The sequence below is a fragment of the Hypanus sabinus genome, chromosome 16, assembly GCF_030144855.1.
Source record: "Hypanus sabinus isolate sHypSab1 chromosome 16, sHypSab1.hap1, whole genome shotgun sequence".
In the NCBI taxonomy this organism is placed as follows: Eukaryota; Metazoa; Chordata; class Chondrichthyes; order Myliobatiformes; family Dasyatidae; genus Hypanus; species Hypanus sabinus.
Genome location: NC_082721.1, coordinates 23555356 through 23577677, shown reverse-complemented (window position 1 = coordinate 23577677; position 22322 = coordinate 23555356). Strand labels below are relative to the sequence as shown.

The window sequence follows — 22322 nt, the reverse complement described above, 5'->3', positions numbered from 1 at the left end:
CCCAGATAAATATGAGATGCTGCACCCTAGTAGGGCAAATGCAAGGGCAAGGTCCTTAACAGAGCTGCTGAGCAGAGAGATCTTGGGATCCACATTCATAGCTCCTTGAAATTGGCTACACAGTTCAATAGGGTGGAAGGCTTATGGAATGCTTGTTTCTATTTGACACAGCACCAAGTTCAAACTTCAGGAAGCCTTGTTACAACTTTATAAAACTCTGGTTAGGTCACACCTGGCATATTGCATACAGTTCTCCTTCATTCTAGAATGAAAAGCCTCATCCTGAGAGTAGATGAGGTGGAGATGGAGGAATGGCATTAGATGGCATTGATTGTTTAAATGGTGGGAGTTTGAAAGGAATTAGTGCTCAGGGGGATCTTGTTCACAAATCATTGAAATTTACATGCAGGTACAGAAAGCAAAATAATAACTTGCCCTTTATTGCAGTAAGATTTGAATTCAGGGATAGGACTGTCTTGCTCCAATCACAGAGGCCTCTGGTGGGACCCTAATGTGCAATGTTGTGTTTAGGTCTGGTCTCCCTATGTAAGGAGATGGAGTGAGTCCAGTGAAGATTATCCAGTTTGATTTTGGGATGCCAGGAGAGATAAACCGGATTGGCATATATATTCTTCTGAGAGAAGATTAAGCGGTCTTATTGGAAAATCTCCAAATTTCTTATGGATATTTCAAGATGGTAGACAATAGGTGCAGGAGTAGGCCATTCAGCCCTTCGAGTCAGCACCAGCAATCACCGTGATCATGGCTGATCATCCACAATCAGTACCCCATTCCTGCCTTCTCCCCATATCCCCTGGCTCCGCTATCTTTAAGAGCTCTATCTAACTCTTCGAAGGGTCTCAGCCCAAAATGTTGACTGCTCCTTTCAACAGATGCTGCCTGACCTGCTGAGTTCATCCAGCTTGTTTGTACGTGTTGATTTGACCACAGCATCTGCAGTGTACTTTGCATTTACTATCTCTTTCTTGAAAACATCCAGAGAATTGGCCTCCACTGCCTTCTGAGGCAGAGCATTCCATAGGTTCACAACTCTCTGGGTGAAAAAGTTTTTCCTCGACTCCATTCTAAATGGTCTACACCTTATTCTTAAACTGTGGCCTCTGGTTCTGGACTTCCCCAACATCAGAAACATGTTTCCGGCCTCTAGCGTGTCCAATCCCTTAATAATCTTATATGTTTCAATCAGACCCCCTCTCATCCTTCTAAATTCCAGTGTATACAAGCCCAGTCACTCCAACCTTTCAACATATGACAGTCCCGCCATTCTGGGAATTAACCTCGTGAACCTATGCTGGACTCCCTCAATAGCAAGAATGTCCTTCCTCAAATTTGAAGACCAAACCTGCACACAATATGATGGTTCCCATGGCTGGGGTGTTCAGAGCCAGTACTCAGTCTCCAAATAAGGAGTCAGCTATTTAAGACAGATGCAAGTACTTTTCTTCACCCCAGAGAGAGTGAATCTTCAGGATTCTCAATCCAAGAGAATGTGGACATTCACTTCATGACATCTCAATGGATTTTTAAAAATTATGGGAATCATGATACATGGGGATGTTAAGGAGAGTGGAACAAGGGGAGAAATGATCCACACCTGCTTCTATTGCTGATCTACATGTCACTGGTGCATCTTTGCTGGCACCTAGTGGTATCTTTACAGTACTGCATGTGTGAGATCTCAACTGCCTCCGAACCTCCGAGAGATTTATAACATATTTTCCCAGCATTTCATACAAAAGTGAAAGCAAAGTTCACCAATTCTTAACATTGCATAATTAAGTTTATTAGCAAATGAGGATTCAATTCTTTAACGCATCAGTTTTGCACATTATCAGCACTACGTCATAGTTTCAAAGCGCATTTATTATCTAAGTATGTATACATTATACAAGATTCATCTACCTACAGGCAGCCACAAAACAAGAAACCCAAAAGAACCCATTTTAAAAAAGACTGACAAACACCCAATGTGCAGAGGGAAAACACAAACTGTGCAAATAATGAAAGTAAGCAAATCGTATTTAGAACGCGAGTCCTCAAACACGAAGCCTGGAGCAGACCCACAGCCTCAGCTTCAGTTCATCACATAGCAAAGTAAAACATCATTGATAACTTCATCATCAGGCGAGTATGGAGTTATTGACAACTGAATCTGCAATATTTAGGACATTTAAACGATAATATTCAAAGATTATACTTATATCCAGATGGAATTTACAAACTAAAAATGTTTTACTCAATGAAAATTGGAAATTCAGAGAACAGTATTTGAGAGATGCCTAGATGTAAATCACCTAGGCATATACGACTATGGGAGAAATGCTGGAAGATGGGATTAATACAGGTGGGTGCCCATGGCTCAGTATGAACCCGATGGGCTGAATGGCGGTTTCCATGCTGTGAGACAATGACAAATGACTTTCCGGGTCACTGGATCCAGTACCTTGCTCCATCACTTAATTTCACCAACTGCAACAGATCCCGGGTCCTCCCATTAATGAACTAGGTGGCTTCTGAAGTACAAACCCGAGGTTGTCCTGCACACGATCCTGTATCATGCTGGAAGATCCTCCAGACCACCTCCTCACCCCTCATGAAAAATACTAACCTTCAGCTCCACAGAGAAGCTTCACGTCAAACCTTCTCCAGTCCCCTAAATCCTAGAGATTGTACACACCACCCCGTCTCTGTGGCAATATTAATTCCAGTTGCATGGGCTCCAAGCTCCAGAAGTCCCTCAATCCATTCCCCTTCCTCCTGCCATCTCAGCCTCCGTTCAGAGTGGAAGCCCATCTACAATTTCCTGGAATCTTCTTCCATGACTCTGCCTGACACCTCACTCAATATGGCTTCTATGGTACCAGGGTCTCTATTTTGTGAAAAAAATCACATGGGGTATGGAAGGAAAGCAGGTATAGGGTTCTGAGTTGGATGATCAGCCATGATCATACTGAATGGTGGTGCAGGCTCGAAGGGCCGAATGGCCTACTCCTGCACCTATTTTCTATGTCTCTATGTTTCTAAACATCAGCTGATAGTGATAAGCCATAAAACAGATCATCAAATCAAAACACTGCACCTCAAATTGCTGCTGCAGTTTCAAAAAGTGTTTTAGTGGTTTTTCGGCCCGTGCATAGACACAAGGCATGGGAAGCAGCTTGTGGTTCAGGAGCCCGCAAACATGTCAACACCTCTCAATAATTTATTACTCTTGGATTAAGATCCTCTCGGAGCACGTGATGAAGGTTGCAGGGAAGACCGGGTCGCACTTGGATTCTGCAAAGTCAGTGAAATGAGCAAGTCTTTGTTTTTCCAGAAGGAGGGAGGACTGAGCCAGTTTGACTCCAGCCCCCATGGTCTACGACCCAGAGGAGAAACGGCAGCACCCTGATCACCTGAGCTTGGGGAAGATGCGAATGAAAAGGATCATACTGATGAAGATGAAACAGACCACGACCAGCATCAGCCACAGCAGCCAGTTGACAGATTTCTTTGCGTGTTGCTCCAGCCGCTCAGATTCCACCTTCAGCTTCTCGAAGTTCTGATCCGCCATTCGCAAGGACATAGTCAGCGTCTGCAGGCAAACACATGCACACAAGTCAATCTTGATTGTCAAAACTGCTTCCTCTCCCCGTCCTGGCCAGAAGCCATCAGACTGTTCTCCCTGGCTGGAAGGTGCAGGAGGGGAAATGTCTTTCCGTTTTACACTGATGGGGAGCTTTGAGCTAGGTTATGCTCACAGGAAAGTTGGCCATTTAGGATTGCGATGTTCTGTTTTTCAGAGTGGGATTGGGGATCTGCAGCACTCTCTAGCCCAGAGGGTTATGGCTACTCAGTGCTGAGACTGATTGGACAGTAAAAGAATTCAGTGACTAAGGGTTAGGCAGGGCAAAGGAGTTGAATGGTGGAGCATAGTCAAAGGGTCATATTGTTTCCTCTAGCCCGGGGGTCGGCAACCCGCGGCTCCGGAGCCACATGTGGCTCTTTTACGTCTGTGCTGCGGCTCCCTGTTGCTTTGGGAAATAATTGGTCAGTATTTAATTAAAATGTATTTTATGTTAGTTTGTTAGTTTTTGAAATGTAATTCTAAATTTGAAGATTATGGTGATCTTGTACAATCTAAATAAGATGTTGTGGCGACCCATTTCCTGACACATCCGAACCGGCTCACAATTAGCCAGCGTTCAGGCTAAGGGAGATAGCCTAAGGGGGTTTGTGAGTACGTGTCTTTTGCAGCATCCGCGCCGATGGGGGGCGGGTTGAGGGAGGTTTAAAAGCAAGGCTGTTTAGTTCGAATAAAGCTATCTTTGACTGCAGTTTACTGATTGCGTGTAGCACACTGCTACAACGTGTTTTTATCGCTGGCTGTCCAGAGGGGAGGTGCTGAAATGCTTTGTCGCGTGTCTGGAAGAAGTGAAAACTTTCCTGGGCAGCAAAGGGCTCACCTTTCCTGAGCTGGAACAGCCAGAGTGGCTGGAAAAGCTACACTTCATGGTAGACATGACAGCGCACCTGAACACGCTGAACACAGCTCTTCAGGGGTAAGGACGTACAGCCTTGCACACGTTGGAGGATGTTTTGGCATTCGAGCGCAAGTTGACAGTGCTTGCCAGAGATTTACAGAAAGGCACATTGTCTCACTTCCCCAATTTGAGAGAGTTCAAACAAGGTCACGACATGATAAATTTGGAGTATTTACATTCTGCAATCATCGCAATGCAAACATCGTTTGGGAAACGCTTCTGTGAGTTCAGAGAGGAAAAAAACACATTATCCTTCCCGGTCACTCCCCTAAGCATTGATCCATCCCTACTGAATACGACTGCATTGTCAGGTGTGAGTCAACCTGACCAAGTATGATAAATATTTTAATTGCCTATTATTTTACGTATATTCATATGTTTTCATTGTTCAGTGAAATAGTCCTTTTATTTTTTAGGTTGACAGCTGGCTGACGTTATTTTTGGTTTGCTGCTGGCGGCAAATTTAAGTTTGGCGTTTTTCATAAATACAAGAAGGACTCAAATAGACGTTGAGTATTTTACTTCAAAGTAACCTTCAACCCAACGTCTCTTTTTTGGAGTTCAAAATGTTTTTGCTGCATGCAGAAATGTAATTTCATTTTCTCTGCAGGAGTTCATCAATTTCATAAATGCAACACATTATAGTTTGTTTATACATAGCATAAAGGCAAAACAAAATGTTGTACGCAGTGTTATTTCATTTTAAATGTCAAACGGGTTTTGCGGCTCCCAGTGTTTTCTTTTCAGTGGGAAACGGGTCCAAGTGGCTCTTACAGTGGTAAAGGTTGCTGACCCCTGCTCTAGCCCCTATTTCTTCGACGCTTAATGCACTTCTCGACATGATTAAATGCAATCAATTTCAATTAAATCAAGAGTTAAAAATCTGAACAATTCTTTCAAGTAACCACATTCTGCATTTCACACAACGGGCTTAATTTGTGAATCCCTTCCAATATCATATCTGCACCTCACAACTGACTTGAAAACATCAAAATAGATGATGCTTACTATCAACATTTGTAGTGGATTATATGGTGGACAGGTATATCACACTATTTGGGCATTTTCTGACATTAGACAATAGACAATAGGTGCAGAAGTAGACCATTCGGCCCCTCGAGTCTGCACCGCAAATACATAGCACATATTAACTTCAGCAATCAACTTTAAAACCTGAATATGAATTGTAGATCGAATTCAAAATGCAGCTCAGACCAGTAAACACCCACTTAACTGGTATATGTCTGCGAATGCATGAATGAAATCAATATCCCACGGCATGAATAGGACTCAAGCGACAGCACTTGAGTAAATTGTAGACGGGATTTCTGCACAGGTGTGAATGCATGAATATGACCGAAAGACCACAGTAATTAACACTCACTTTGGGTTTGCTGGTCGGAAGATCCAAGTACTTGCAATCTACATGCACCTCAGAAGAAGCATTATGATGACATTGTAACTGTAGAAACTGCCCTGCTACCTTTGTTCTTTAATATATAAAAATGCGCTGTAACGTCGGATCAGGGAAGTCTGTCTCTCTCTCCCGTGACACCAAAGGCTGTCAACTTGTGTGCGTTGTGTGTCTGGAATAAAAGACGACTTTACACCTACCAGCTGCAACACTCCAGTGACTTTGTTCCTGTGACGACGACCTCCTCTCCCTCATCCCACTCCACACGTTCGGACACAATGGATGTTGACGCGCTCCAGTGCAAATGGAAACAAGTATCCCACTGTTGAAGTTAACGCTAATCTATGCCTGAGAAATTGTATGTCATCCTTAGTTGGCGCGTTGCATGGGGTGGGGGGAGGGAAGGGGCTTGGTATCTTCTGTTTTAGTGTGTTCTCTGTTATTCTGCTGGGCACTGTAGGCATCTTATGTTGGTACCTGAATGTGTGGCGACACTTGGAGAGTTCCCCTAGCACACTCCTAGGACTGCCAGTTCTTAATGCAAACGAGGCACGACACTGTATGTTTTGATGTACAACTGATAAATAAACCCAAATCTGATTCTGCATATAGCTCAAGGCTCCCAGTTAAAATAACTTAGAATTTACAGCAACTTACCTCCAGAAGAGGCATTATCCCACCTGCCCTGCCTGCTGGAAGAGAGCAACCAGTGCAGCCCACCTGCCAAAACTACAGCTGTCACACCGTTACCAACCGGAGAACCTTAGTTGCCAAGGCAGCTAGAACAGGTGGACGGAAACTGCGTAGGGTGGGGTCACGTATCAAATGTGTGTTGCCACACACCCACCTCACCGTGACCCTCTTAGCCGAAGTCAGGGGCAGCTTTGCACCCTTTGGGCACGAGCTTGTTACAGAGTGCTCTTCGATAATTACTGTGGGTGGTTTTAATAGGCTTCGAGACTCAGCAAGGATGTCTAACTCAAGCAGAGCATTGCTAGCTCGGTCTGGCAGAGGTAGTGAACAAGATAGTTACCTCACTGGGGAACTTCAAGCCACATCTCCTGGCAAACTTGCTTCTTGTTCTAGTAGAATTAAAATGGAAGTTGTAGGTCGCACATCAAATGGTCTAATTGTTGTTTGGGGAGGTAGGGACAAGTGCCTTACACACATAACATCAGTGATGTCACATGTTCAAGCTTTGCAGAGGAAACAGCAGCCAGACCAATGGAAGTATCTGGTCCGACATCATCACGGTGCAGGTTTCAAAACATGAAAATTAATTTTGTGCACAACTTGTATACAGAAGGGGCAGGAGCTAGATTTTCTAGTTTCTACCAAGTGTCAATTGCTGGTGGGAGAATCAGACCCCAGGATGCCTCTCTTCTGCCAACATTTATCCTCAACAAGGTGAGACTGCAGCTAACGGACACATTCTACTGAATTGATCCATGTGAAATTTATATTCCATGTCAGCCTCTCCTCACCCACATTCCTTCTTTCCCCATCACAGCATTGAGTATAGGAGTTGGGATGTAATGTTGAAATTGTACAAGGCCTTGTTAAGGCCAAATTTGGAGTATTGTGTACAGTTCTGGTCACCAAATTACAGGAAAGATGTCTACAAGATAGAGAGGGTACAGAGAAGATTTACTAGAATGTTACCTGGGTTTCAGCACCCAAGTTACAGGGAAAGATTGAACAAGTTAGATCTTTATTCTTTGCGGCGTAGAAGGTTGAGGGGGGACTTGATAGAGGTATTTAAAATTATGAGGGGGATAGATAGAGTCGACATGGATAGGCTTTTTCCATTGAGAGTAGGGGAGATTCAAACAAGAGGACATGAGTTGAGAGTTAGGGGGCAAAAGTTTATGGGTAACACGAGGGGGAACTTCTTTACTCAGAGTGGTAGCTGTGTGGATCGAGCTTCCAGTAGAAGTGGTAGAGGCAGGTTCAGTATTGTCATTTAAAGTAAAATTGGATGGGATATGGACAGGAAAGGAATGGCGGGTTATGGGCTGAGTGCAGGTTGGTGGGGCTAGGTGAGAGTAAGCGTTTGGCACAGACTGGAAGGGCCAAGATGGCCTGTTTCGGTGCTGTAATTGTAAAATGGTTTTATCCATCAAGGATTCCTTCAGTTCTCCCAAAGAGATGAACTAATTGAGAATTGGGGGAGGCCAACAGGGGAATCCCTTGGTATAGTATTGGGCTCTTCTTGGCTGTGCAGATGCCAGTACCAGGGCGACTCCCAGGCACAGCCCTTACCTGGTTGTCCTTCTTGATGACGTTCTGCGCGGCCAGGGTGTTGTTCTTCAAGTTCCGGGCCAGGTTCAGCATCTCCTCCGCAAGGCGCTCCTGCACATTGTGGTGATGGTGGAGAAGGGTATCCATTTCAGAGGCCGACTGTTTCTCATCTCCCATTCCACTGCAAGCAGGAGAGACAAGGAGCCAAAACCAGTAAAGTACATCTGCACGTACACCAGAGTAGATATTTAGCCAGCTTAGCTGTAACAACATGACCATGGCTACTGCCGCAGATGGAGTGTACTCCCCTCACAACCTCAAGAAACTGCAAAGCACTTCAGGGGCTATTCAGTACTTTGAGGTGCAGCCACCAACAGAACGTAGGTGAACACGTTGCTAAGGAACGCATCACAATCCCAGGGCCGACATCAAACCAGGGCCAGAAATTTGGATGGTTAAACAAAAAGGTGTTGCTTAAGAAAGAGCTAGCACAGCGACAAGGAACTGAATGGCTTTCAGTGACAAAGGAAGTACGAGATTAATTTATCCTTGCCTCATACAGACTTGGGCAGATGAGGATATTGGGCAGCATGAATTCTGGGGAAGCTCTAATTTATTACGAGACTGGATGGTGGTCGGGAGAGAATTCAAGTCTTATGGTGTGGTGAGGTTGTCCAGCCGGGTGACAGATGGTTGAAGGACGGTTGTGAGATCAGCCCAATTCACCTCTTATGAATGTTTATGACAGAAATTAACCACATTGTCCTCGTACAAAGCTTGTTGAGGAAAGCACTGCCTAGAGCCAAAGGGCTTCATTGTACAGTCTCAGTCAGAATCATTGATGTCGTAAAGTCGGGAAATACCAGCACTGCAAAACACACTAATGTATATCTGCAAATCCTACAGAAATAAAACTGACCTTCGCTTCCTCAGTTCCGCGTCACCTGAACCTAAAAATGAACACAAATAAAAAGACTTTTTTGAGTCCACTGCCTTCTTACTAATATGCTGTTTCAACTGATTTCCTTTCCCTCACATCTTTATCACCTTTACAACGAAATCAGAAGTGTCTTGTGCAGAAAAATGCATGAGTAATTTTATACAAGAACCCCACCAAATATCAAAAAAAAATTAACCAATCAACAAATCAATCTCATAGTTCCTTTTCAGGACAAAAGGAGGCCTTTCAGCCCTTTGACTGTCTGCTATCAAGGGCGTCCCCAACAATGCCTCTCATCTCCAAGTCTCCGAGCACTCACCTTCACACTTGGGGCCACTTATGGTGGCTAATTAACTAGCAGATTTGAAGTGAGGTGAAGTTTGATATCATTTAACTAGATACATTTATATGACATATATAATGATATAATTGTGACACGTTGTAAGGCTTCACTGCTAATGTAATGGTTTCTCTGTAGCAGCAATGTTTGGGTTATGACTAGAGATAATGGGGGTTTGGAATATGCGCCATCCAATGAGAGGTGGGTTCTTCTTTCTTGTGGGTCTGGGAGCAGGGATTTTGCGGTCTTTTGCCGGCAGGAGATGAAGAGAGAAGACACGAGTGGAGAGAGTTGGTAGACCGCTGGACAGAGTGGACGAGGAGCTAGGGTCCTGGGGTCAGTGATGCTCGGAGGAGGTCGATGGGGAACAAATGGACGGAAACATGAGCTCCACCATGCACATTAGGCCCTTTTCCTTTTCATTTTCTTTACAAACCTTGCAGTCAGATTAAGATTTATAGAGTTCAATTGTTTAATTGCATACGGTGTACTGTTTGATACTTTGCGGTTCGGATTTGTAACCTGGCAACACAAACGAGATTCCTCAGTTTGGCTGGGCCAGAGGCCGTCTTCCCTAGACAAACGCATGCTGGCTGAACCCGAGGGTTACATAATGTATACTGAAATGAGAGTGTTTCTTCGAACCAGGGTGTGAAGCACAGTACAGCACATCGTTAGGATGCAGGAGGAAACCAGGGAAGGGTTTCCACAGGACTTCCCCCCCCCCAACCCAATTAGCAATTGGTTGATTTAACAGTGTAGCCATTGCTGAGAAGCTGCCAATTATTGCCCTCCCTCGGGTCTTTTTTTCCCACAAATATTGCAACTCAAGGGCTCACTCCCAGGGTGCAGCACACACTGGTGGAGATCATAGTCACGTATAAGCCACGTAGCAGCACATCAGCTCGTGCTGCTGCCTCGCAGTTCCAGGCACCCAGGTTCAATCCTGACCTCTGGTGCTATCTACATTCCAAAGAAAGACTAATTGCAGGTTAATTGATTGAAATATAATCAACAGTAGGTCATATGGAGATTAGGGGAACAGAATCAATGGGAATACTCGGAGCTAGCATAAACTCAATGGGTCAAATGGTCTTCTACGTGGTAAGGAAATATGCAATGATGAATGGCACTATTGAACTGAACTGATTATGCCTGGACTCTTGATTTTGTGTTTATAATCTGTGTTTTATCACTTGTTTTTTTAGCTGTTTGCATGATTTGTTTATTTTGTGCATGGGGGGGGGAAGGGTTTGATGTTTTTCTTTGAAGGGGTTCCGTGGTTCTCTTTGTTTCGTGGCTGCACGGGGAAGACGAATCTCAGGATTGCACACTGCACACGTACTTTGATAACAAATATACTTTGAATCTTTGAGAATGAATTATACCAGGAAAGAAAATCTTCCTGCTTTTAGCACCAGCAGTTGGGTTTTAAAAACAAACTATTTTTACCATAAGCAGAGTTGTAAAATAGATTTTCCAAAGTCCACTGGAATTGAAATGTTGATTGTGCAGCTTGAAGGCAGCCTTTTCTGAATTGTTTTCCTGAGATCTCTCTGTTGCTGACCCAGGAAGAAAACCATCCTGTGGTACTTCAGTTAATTGGTCCATCACTTACTTGGGACAACTCTTCAATAACAAAAAATAGGCATGATTCACCTCTTCTATTTGGGACACTAAACCACCTAATTGGGACAGGGGATCGTTGCTAAACAATTTCCAACTAGTGTCAGTTGTGTGCACTTGTGTGGCCACTAGATACTATACTGTCCTTAGAGTGAACAGTTTTGAAATAGTGTTTGTGTTCAATAAAGTGATTCTTGTCATTGATAGTTGGTGAGAAACAAGCAGCAAGACAAGTCAGAACTTTTCTGCTCACTGTGGCTTCAAGTATTCAGGCTTGGAAAAGCCAGAAATGGCTGGGAGTGAAAATAAAACAATTTCACTACTTCACAAGTTAGGAACTATGAAGCATTTGAAGATATTGACAATTATCTTGAATGTCATAATAACAATGAAGATTTGGCAGATGCATTTGTCAAAAGCATTGTATGAAGGCAGTCCATTATCTGTACTAGGTGTCTGTACTGATTTTTGTTCATTTACATTCAATCAAAAGAACATGCCACTGTACACTGGTTGAACTCCTCATTCAATAACTATTAGGAACTAATAGTTCTGTAGTACTGTGGTGGTATTGGTAGTGTTCTAACTTGAGTATTTCATTGAAATACAGAATTTGTTACTCAGTTAAATGGTTGTTTATCTTTCTTTATACTCTTTTATTGTGATTCCACAAAAGCTTGAAGTGGGAAGCTGAACAGCTAGAGGTCGTGGTACATATCGGTACCAATGACACAGGTAGGAAAATGGAGGAGGTACTGACAGGCAGGCAGAATATATAAACATTTGGAGAAGCATAATAGAAATAGTCAGCATGGCTTTGTCAAAGGCAGGTTGTGTCTTATGAGCCTGATTAAATTTTTTGAGGATGTGACTAAACACATTGATGAAGGTAGAGCAGTAAATGTAGTGTATATGGATTTCAGCAAGGCATTTGATAAGGTACCCCATGCAAGGCTTATTGCTTTGTGGATCCAGAACTGGCTTGCTCACAAAAGGCAAACAGTGGTTGTAGACGGGTCATATTCTGCATGGAGGTTAGTCACCAGTGGTGTGCCTCAGGGATCTGTTCTGGGACCCCTCCTCTTTGTGATTTTTATAAATGACCTGAATGAGGAAGTGGAGGGATGGGTTAGTAAGTTTGCTGATGACACAAAGATTGGGGGTGTTGTGGATAGTGTGGAGGGCTGTCAGAGATTACAGCGGGACATTGATAGGATGCAAAACTGGCCCGAGAAGTGACAGATGGAGTTCAAGCCAGATAAGTGACAGGTGGTTCATTTTGGTAGGTCAAATATGATGGCAGAATATAGCATTAATGGTAAGACTCTTGGCAGTGTGGAGGATCAGAGGGATCTTGGGGTCCGAGTCCATAGGACACTCAAAGCTGCTATGCAGGTTGACTGTGGTTAAGAAGGCATACAATGCATCAGCCTTCATCAACCATGGGATTGAGTTTAAGAGCAGAGAGGTAATGTTGCAGCTATATAGGACCCTGGTCAGACCCCACTTGGAGTACTGTGCTCAGTTCTGGTCACCACACTAGAGGAAGGATGTGGAAACTATAGAAAGGGTGCAGAGGAGATTTACAAGGATGTTGCCTGGATTGGGGAGCATGACCAATAAGAACAGGTTGAGTGAACTTGGCATTTTCTCCTTGGAGCAACGGTCGATGAGAGGTGACTGATAGAGGTGTATAAGATGATGAGAGGCATTGATCGTGTGGATAGTCAGAGGTTCTTTCCCAGTGCTGAAATGGCTATCACGAGAGGGCACAGTTCTAAGGTGCTTGGAAGTAGGAACAGAGGAGATGACAGGGTAAGTTGTTGGGTGTGTTTTTTTTTTAAAAACACAGAGGGTGGCGAGTGTGTGGAATAGGCTGCCGGCCATAGTGGTGGAAGTAGATAAGAGGGTCTTTTAAGAGACTCCTGGATAGGTACATGGAGCTTAGAAAAATAGAGGGCAATGGGTAACCCTAGGTAACTTCTAAAATAAGTACCTGTCCGGCACAGCATTATGGGCCAAAGGGCCTGTATTGTGCTGTAGGTTTTCGATGTTTCTAACTGTTTCCATAAAACTTCAGCTAATTGTGTCAGCAGCTTCATTGGGCCAAAATGTACTGGTTCTGTTGCGTCCCAATTAACCAGAATCGGCTGTACTACCTTACAGCCCGTGGGTAACCCGGATTGTTATGAAAACTGCTTCACTTCTTTTAAATTTAAATGGTTAAACCCCCGCAATGCCCCAATGTTCAGCTGTGAAAAAACAGCAACAATGAAGTCAAAGCAGCTAACACTGGTGTTCACTCACCGTCAGCACAGAGCAATGGCTGTAAAGCAAAAGTGGAGAAGAATTAAAACTGAGCACAGTGATTTTTTTAAAAGTCAAATTGGCAAGTCAGAAACAAAAACAAAATCACTGAGTGTGGGGTGGGGGGGGGCAAATTGTTGGCTAATCATCCCATTACTTGCAGGACATTGTGGTCTTCAAAATGACTGCCTCAGGCACTTCTATCAACAAAGTAACGAAGGGGAACTGGACAGTGGAACATATGGAATCACTGAGAGTTACACCCACCGTCCTGCACAAGCATAGGTCTTCTGTGTTCAGTGGGGTGGGCTGACATTGATTCTCCAGCTTCCCAACACCAGCGGCAAGATAGAGAGACCTGTGCAGGGAGTGATCTTGAGAAACTGCGTCCACAAAATATAATAAAGTCAAGTTTCCCAGTTTCATGTAGATTTTCAAACTAGAAACAGAGTTCCACAAGGATTCAATCAGTACCAGTGGCAACGTACCATGGTGTTGGAATAGGAAACAAAATGTTGCACACAAGGTAGACAAGAGAGTAAACAGTTCACCCTACAGTTGTAATTGAAACAAAGTGCTGGAAATGCTCAGCGTCTGTGGAAAGATAAGCTGAGTTTGCGTTTTGGGTCGATGACCACTCATTCGATCTGGGAAAGAGAGAAGTTAGTTTTAAACTGTAGAGAAGTTGGGGAGTGGAGTGAGGGACAAAGAAAATATATCTGAGAAAAGTGATGTGGAACTCACTTACACTGAGGGTATTTTAGACATCTAAAATAGACAGATTCAGAGTTCCTCCAGCAACAGGGAGGAAATCAATTTGATGTAAAAGCTGTGAAATGCAGGCTGAAGCTGTTACTGTGATCGGAATTATAGGTGACATGGTAGCGTAGCGGCTAGCATAACTTTTTACAGCACCAGCGACTGAGGTTCAATTCCCACTCCTGTCTATAATGAGTCTGCATGTTTTCCCTGTGGCCTCTAAGTGCTCCAGTTTCCCAAGATGTAAACTATGGGCATGTTACATTGGCGACACTTACAGTCTGCCCTCAGAACATTTTCAGACACTGTTAGTCTTTGAAGTAAACAACACATTTCACCGTTTGTTTCCATGTACATACAACAAACAAAGCTAATCAATTTTTAAAATCTTTATAAAAAGAAACAAGATGGGGTGTGTCAGAAATGCACCTGCATATGTTCAGTCTGCAGGGATGATCCTGATCTTCCAGTTGCTTCCTACTTTAATTCTACATCCCACTAGCACTTTGATCCATTGATCTATGACCTCTTGCGTTGTTCTAACAAAGAACAATGTAAGCTTGAGGCACATCACCTCACCTTCCGACTGGGCACTTTGTAGCACTTAGGATACAAAAATCAAATTCAACAATTTCAGAGAGAGTGCTTTCTTTGTTCCTGTCAGAGTTGGCCTGTTCTGCTGTAAGATTATCCATCTATAACTTTAGCCATTGTTCTCTTCTCAGGCATTACCCAATATATTAAAGCTTCTCCTTTGACTTTGGCGCTCTCTCTATTATCAATCAGATGGCACAGTAAACAGCCGAATTTCAACAACCTAGATGTCATCCCACCAGAGCCGCTTCACTCTTTTGATCCCCCCCTCATCCTCTCTGTCAGTTCAAATTAACGTTTTCTCACTTTCCCATTTCTGAAGAGAATTTGACTTGAAATGTTACCTGTTCCTCTTTCCACAGGTGTTGACAGCCTGGAAGGGTGTTTGCAGAATTGCCTGATTTTATTTCAAATGTCCATATTTGTGGATTATTGATTTTCAAATTTCAATTTCCTGCATCTGCAGACTTTTGGAAGAGAAGCAGGCAATTCAGCCCCTCAAAACTGTGCCATGCAGGTATGCCACCAAGCTCCATTTATTCCAAACTCAGGTTGGAGGAGCAACACCTCACATACCATCTGGGTAGTCTCCAGCTCCTTGGTATTGTTATGATCCCAGCCCCCTCCTTTGTGAGAATCACAAGGGCACCCATTGGGGGGGGGGGGGGGGGTCAGTAGACCCAGGAAGTGAGAGAGAAAGAAAAATGTGCTGAATTGCACGTCCCACCCGGGATGCAGAATAAGACGACAGCGACTATTGTCTCATGGAGACCACGTGAAAAGCCCTCGGGCAAGGTGGGCTGGTTGAGAGAGAGATTGCATCATCCCAACCTGATTGACACCTGCGACCCCATGAGGAAGTATAAAGGAGAGTCTCAGGGGGACAGCCCCTCAGACGCACCAAGAAGACACGAGAGAGTGATCCCGCAGTAGCGGGAAGCCATTCTGAAGGAAGCCACGTGCGTTAGATTCCAGGATTGGAATTTGTGGCTGGAATCACAGAAAACCGCTTTTAACTAACATCGGGGAGAGGGAACCAACGCTCCCCCGATTTCACGGAAGCTTCATCAAGACTCGGCAAGTTCTTTCTCTTCTCCCCAATCTCTCTCTCTCAGTCACCCCACGTGAAACCCAGCAATTCTCAAAAGGCTGAGGCCTGCAGACTTCGGAGTGACTTTTATATTTCCAACGGACAATCTATTAACCCCTAGACAACAGTAGAGCTCACTTCTTAATGATAATTATTACTATACCTGCGCTTTAGATTGAGTATTGAAGATGTGCACTATCTGAATGTTTGTATTAACCTTACTTTTGTGTCCCTTTATAAATAAAAACGTTTGAAAATAGTGACATCAGACTTCAACGGACTTCTCTATCTTTGCTGGTAAGTTATCCAGTTACGGGATACGTAACAGTATGAACATCCAATTCTCCAACTTCTGGTAATTCCTTCCCTCTCCCTTCCTCCATCCCACTTTCACTCTGCCTCCTCTTCCAGCTGCCTATCACCTCTCTCATGATTCTGCCTTCTTCTACTACCCATAGTGCTTTCCCCTTACATTCCTTCTTCACCTTTCCAGCCTATCCCCTCCCTGCTTTCCCTCCCCCACCCCTTGATCTTTCCTCTGATTGGTTTTTCACCTGGCACCTTCTTTATGGGGCCCCTGCCCCATCCTTCTTCAGCCCTGAAGGGTCTCGGCCTGAAACGTTGACTGCTCGTTTCCACGGATGCTGCCCGACCTGCTGAGTTCCTCCAGCTTGTTTGTACGTGTCCATTTATTCTCCATTAGTTCTGACAAGCAATTTTAAAAGCTCTCCACCTCTGTTCCAAACTCAGAACTCTGAGCTCAGTGACATAACCGGCAACACTTTCATCTTAATACGATCCACACTCAAACACAACCAGGCTTCAGCCTAAAGGAAAGGGATGAGCCTAGAGTCGCCAACTCTCCAAGATTGTCTAAGGTGTGTCCAGGAATAATCTGCTAAACCACGGGCCATTAAATAAAATGGTGCTCGTTTTATCATTTGATTTCAATGCTAGAATTTAATCATTATTTCAAGTGTATATTTTTACTTGCTGTTTTATTTGGGTGGGGCAACTGGGAAGCTCGGGTTCCTGTGATTACAGAGTCCAACTGCTGGTTATTTAAAAGCAAAGCACTTGCCTCACCAAGGAGTTCGCTCCTCATCTCTCCCGTGTACCTGGCTTTCGTCTGTAGGTGGACGGTCTTGGTGGCAGATACCCGCTCTTTCCCAGTTGTCGAAGTCCGCCCGGGGGCTAAAAACTGATTAGCCAGAGCCTTTTCAGAGGGGTTAGGCTGGAAACCAAAAGGAAAAAGATTGGTTCATAGAACCTGACACACACTACCTGAGGTAGAGGAAGCAATGACAAAGTAGAAAACATTGAGATGGGTGTTTATTGGCTACGATCAGTCCCCGCTGCCCTTCAAAAGAGTGCTCCAGTATATTAAACTTCCACCTGTGAGAACTCAGTTTAATTTTTTTGTTTTGTTAAATATTTATTGAGAGGTTTCTTAATGCTGTTATGGCCAAGGGTGGTAGTGGGAATAAGCTCCCTCTACCCATAAAATGATCCCAATGACGTGTGTCTCAACTAGCCCCTGACAACCAGGTCCAGCTCCAAGTTTTCATGGGTGCTTGGCTACTATGCCCAAAGGAAACACTTCCACTGACAGAAGAAGGGGCAAGTGGGTTATTGGCTCCTTAAAACCAGTAGCTTCAGGCAGATGGGCTTGTTGGCAGCTCATCTAGAAGGAGAACTCTGATCTTAAACCTCTGCAGCCTACTCATGAGGAAGCCTATGGGAGTAAACCCCAAAGGACTAACCAGAGCTCCTGCGATGCCGAACTGTATCGGTCTCTTCCCATTCCTTTGGATTCATCAGCTGTGTGGAGGGGGAGCCTGCTACACGGGCAACAGCGTGCTCTCCATATCACTCTGCCTTGGCTTGCGTATCGTGTAGACAGCGGGGGTGCAACATTCATGGTCGACCCCAACTATGGCCTCAACAACTCAACCACTTATTGAGATACAGGCAAGGCCAGTATCCCTGACTGCTACTGAGACGGGCGAGACACCTTCTTGTACCTGTTCAGCTTTCCAAAGTGCTCCAATGACCTTTGGGTATGAACTTCCAGATAAACTCCCCGTGACAATTTAGGAACAGTGCTACATTTCCTAGATTTAGCTCGGGCAACAGTGAGGTAATGGCGATAAATTTCCAAAGCTGTGCAAGCAAACTGGATTAAGTGCCAAGAAGCTGTGCACTTCAATCTCAGTCCCACCTATAAACACTGTTTCTCTCAGGTTTGATTGACAATCAGGAGATCCCACATTCAGGCCTCAGAAATAATGGCTTTAGTCTGAAGGACATATCCTTTTCACACACGGTAGGCATGTTGGAAATGCGTCTCTACCAAAGGAGGTATAAGGAGCTTGTTCCCTCCTCTAGCCTGCAGGAGGTTCCCCTTGGGCAAGGTGTAGCTCCTGGTTAGCCCCCGATCAGGATCACGTGAAGCCACGGGAGCAGGTTGTGGATGGACGTATGGTCACGACTCCTGGTTATGCAACCACTGACGCCAGGTAGACGGTCTCCATAGAGTTTTATAATGGGTGGGGTCACCTGCCTCAGAAAGACACTGCCCAGAAGGTGGCAATGGCAAACCACTTCTGTAGAAGATTTGCCAAGAACTATCATGGTCGTATGACACAGCACGTAATGAACAAACATAGTCTTTGTTCTTTCCAACCACGTGAACAGGGAGTCACTTTCCACTGAGTACACAGAACAACAGGAAATTAATTTATTGAAGTCCAGGGGAAAATATACTAAAATTATAAATGACAAATGAATTATCCATACCAGTTTCTCTGCCTCCAGAAGCCCTTTCATGAATTCCACTTTGCGGTTATATTCATTTATAACTTCAGGAGCAGGTTTACTGCTAGGGACAGAGAGATATCGTCAGTCTTACAGCCAATAACTTCTGTTTAGACAAGTGAAATGTGCTGCTTTACAAAAGGTGTTACCAAGTAAAATATGACACTGAACCCAGTACTGTGAGAGGTAAAAGCTCAGTTAAGTAGATAGACTAAATACTTCAGGGAAGGAGAGAGAAAGATAGAGAGGAGGGGTGATGATGAAAGGAACTCCTAGAGTTGAGGCACAGCCGTCTACAGCAGAGTGATTAAATCCAGGGTGAAAAAGAGACCAGATTTGCAACGTGTCAAGATTGGACATTCAAAAATAAGTAACTATAAAAATCAACGTCTTCTGCGTCTAAGTAGTACTGCAGGTTAGCTAACACAGAAGTGTTTTAATAAGATAATCTGGTTTTGCGAGTTACTGCTCACCTCTGTACATGTAATTGCACCATGTTGGATCGCAAGACCCTACGGCTGATAGTGAGATCAGCTAAGAAGATCATTGGGGTCTCTCTTCCTGCCATCATGGACATTTACACTACACGTTGCATCGGCAAAGTAAACAGCATTATGAAGGACCCCACGCACCCCTCATACAAACTCTTCTCCCTCCTGCCGTTTGGGAAAAGGCACCAAAGCATTCAGGCTCTCATGACCAGACTATGTAACAGTTTCTTCCCCCATGTTATCAGACTCCTCAATACCCAGAGCCTGGACTGACACCCTACTGCCCTATTGTCCTGTTTATTATTTATTGTAATGCCTGCACTGTTTTGTGCACTTTATGCAGTCCTGGGTTGGTCTGTAGTCTAGTGTATTTTTTTTTTCTGTGTTGTTTTTTTTAAACGTAGTTCAGTCTAGTTTTTGTACTGTGTCATGTAACACCATGGTCCTGAAAAATGATGTCTCATTTTTACTGTGTACTGTACCAGCAGTTATGGTCAAAATGACAATAAAGGTGACTTGAATTGAAGTCAACATAATAAAACTTGAGATGCAAAGGCCGGCAATGAAACAAATTTAAAGGATTATTCTTACCTCATGTGCTTCTTCAATTCAGTCAACATTTCTTGAAGAGCTTCAACATACTATAGAAAATTACAAACAGTAACATAACAACATGAGACTTTACTAAAAAAAACAATCATTTCAAATGGTTTTGTGAAAAAAGGTTTGACTCTTTTTAAACTAGATGTAGACACCCATGAGTTGTTCACCATTCACAGAGCAGACTCGCTCAAAATAACTATCACAAAGAAGTGACGCAGAGAGAAATTCTTGCCACATTTCACAGGCAGCAACTGGGAAGAGGGTGCAAGCGCGGGCTGGTTTAACTGGATTTGTTTTGTCCCAAAGCAGTTCATTCATAATCTTTGAAGATGGCAGGCCAGCAATAAGCAGCTGACTAGCCCACAGCAAGCAGCATGAAGAGCAACGAGATGAGCATCCTCTTGTTGATGCCGGATGAGGCATGAAAGTAACCAAGGGACCGAGAAACCTCAGTGGCTCTTTTAGTTGGCTGCAAGAGATCTTTTACATCTGAAAGAAAACTTCAACACTGAGCACTCTTCTGGAACTAGACTTCACCATTTGATTAGACTGTTTGCAAAAAGAAGAGCTTGACTAGACCAGGGGTTCCCAGCCATAGTTATGCCAGATGGACTCCAAGTTGGGAATCCCTGGAATAGATTAAGACTGAAGTGCTCTGCCAGTTATCTAGGCTTTCATTCATCTGATTTTTTTTCTCCTATCGAACATCGGTGAAATACAAATTGTCCACATCCTGGTAAGAGAATACAGAGCAGCAAATAGGAAGGAATCATGCGTTCTCCCAATTTAGTGGAATGCAATCAGGTCTATAGAATCACTGGTCATAGAGTCACATAGCATGGAAACAGGCACTGAATCCCTGGCAACCACCCAATAACAATGATCCTACATGAAGACCATTTTATTCTCCCAGCATTCCCATCAGCTTCTAACCCCACCTTCACCCAGGTACAAAGGGCAATTGCACCATCTCAGATTGTAAGACCCTGTAGCGGATAGCGAGGTCAGCTGAAGGGGCCATCAGGGTCTCTCTTCCCGCCATTACAGACATTTACACCACATGCTGCATCCACAAAGCTAACAGCATTGTGAAGGACCCCACACACCCCTCATACAAACTCTTCTCCCTCCTGCCATCCGGGAAAAGGTACCGAAGCATTCGGGCTCTCATGACCAGACTATGCAACAGTTTCTCCCCCCAAGCCATTAGACTCCTCAATTCCCAGAGTCTAGTCTGACACCAACTTACAGATGCACACACACAATCAACTGAACACCACTCCACTCACATTGCAATTTTTGCTGATTTCTTTCTCAACTGCTGCTAAAACATTGTTTATGTTTACTTTTATATTATTTATTATTATATTATAATTTGCCCTTTACTGTGCCTATTGTATTGTTTATTAATTATTGTACCATCTTGCACTGTTTTTGTGCACTTTATGTAGTCCCATATAGGTCTGGTCCAGTGTAGTTTTGTGTTGTTTCACGTAGTCTATTGTAGTTTTGTGTTGTTTCAGGTAGTCTAGTGTAACATTGCTTTGTTTCAGGTAGCACCATGGTCCTGGAGGAACTTTGTTTCATTCTTACTGTGTATTGCACCAGCAGTTATGGTTGAAAAGACAATAAAGGCGACTTGACTTGAATTGACTTATAGCAGCCAGTTAACCAGCCAACCCACAGACTTTTAGAATATAGGAGCACATGAAAATTCCACAGGGACAGCACAAGGGGTCAGGATGAAACCTGGGACGGGGCCATAAGGCAGCAGGTCCACCTCACTGACACCCATATTGGCTGACAATTCTTTCACTTTCATAAAATACTTAAATTCAATTTTAACGGCAACAAATCTATCCTTTGTTAATTAATACGAAAACTAACAGACAAGATACAAGCACAATATTTATTCTTCGCCTTGAGAGGCAGCAGTAAACTACCTACTGAAATCAGTACATGCATCACGGTGAAGGTACTCCCAATATCATACAGGGAGGGCCAGGAATTAGACCAGCTCCTATAAATGAATGTTAAGCAGTACCACGTCCCGTTGAATAGTACCTTTAATCTAAAAAAAATACACAAGGCAGTTTGCTGAGTGGCTACCGTCCACAATGTTATTTTCCTGCACGCTTCTGTGTCCTGGACACATACAAATCCTGCAGTGGGTCAAGAGAAACCAATAATACCAACGTTATAAGGGTTTGTGGGTGGCGCATACACACTCGGTGTTGGAGTGTTAGCCACAACAAGAAATGTCGGGGGCTGTTTCCAGATTAAGTTTGAGAGTGGCTCAGGAGCAGTTCCTGGGGACCCGGTGACGTGGCCTTACAAAGACCAACTAACTAAAAGGCCACACTCTCTCTCCCCCTCCGTACCTTCTCGAAGCGCCAGTCTTTCTCGTCTCTCTTCTCCGCCGCCATCGACTCGCATCTCACCAGCAGCCGCAAGAAGTTCTTCTCCAGCCTGGGGGTGGCCATACTTGCGCCAGTGAGAGCTGCGTCGCAGCTTTAAAACATCATTTCCGATTGGATTTGACGCCATGTTTCATAT

General features: G+C 44.0%; 1 protein-coding gene across 2 annotated transcripts; it reads right to left on the bottom strand.

Annotated features, from left to right (window-relative positions):
• Nucleotides 1-1779: 1779 nt before the first annotated feature.
• On the bottom strand, nt 1780-22288 carry use1 (unconventional SNARE in the ER 1 homolog (S. cerevisiae)). 2 transcript variants are annotated; one of them, XM_059991284.1, is made up of 8 exons: nt 22148-22288; nt 19755-19804; nt 18655-18736; nt 16937-17089; nt 13413-13431; nt 9119-9149; nt 8221-8380; nt 1780-3595 (listed from the first exon to the last, which is right to left on the bottom strand). In XM_059991284.1, the coding sequence occupies exons 1-8, from the start codon at nt 22247-22249 to the stop codon at nt 3413-3415; spliced, it is 780 nt and encodes a 259-aa protein (XP_059847267.1). In that variant the 5' UTR covers nt 22250-22288; the 3' UTR covers nt 1780-3412. The 2 variants fall into 2 exon arrangements, with proteins under 2 accessions (XP_059847267.1, XP_059847268.1); XM_059991285.1 differs by having other exon boundaries at nt 18655-18733.
• Between the last annotated feature and the right edge of the window lie 34 nt (nt 22289-22322).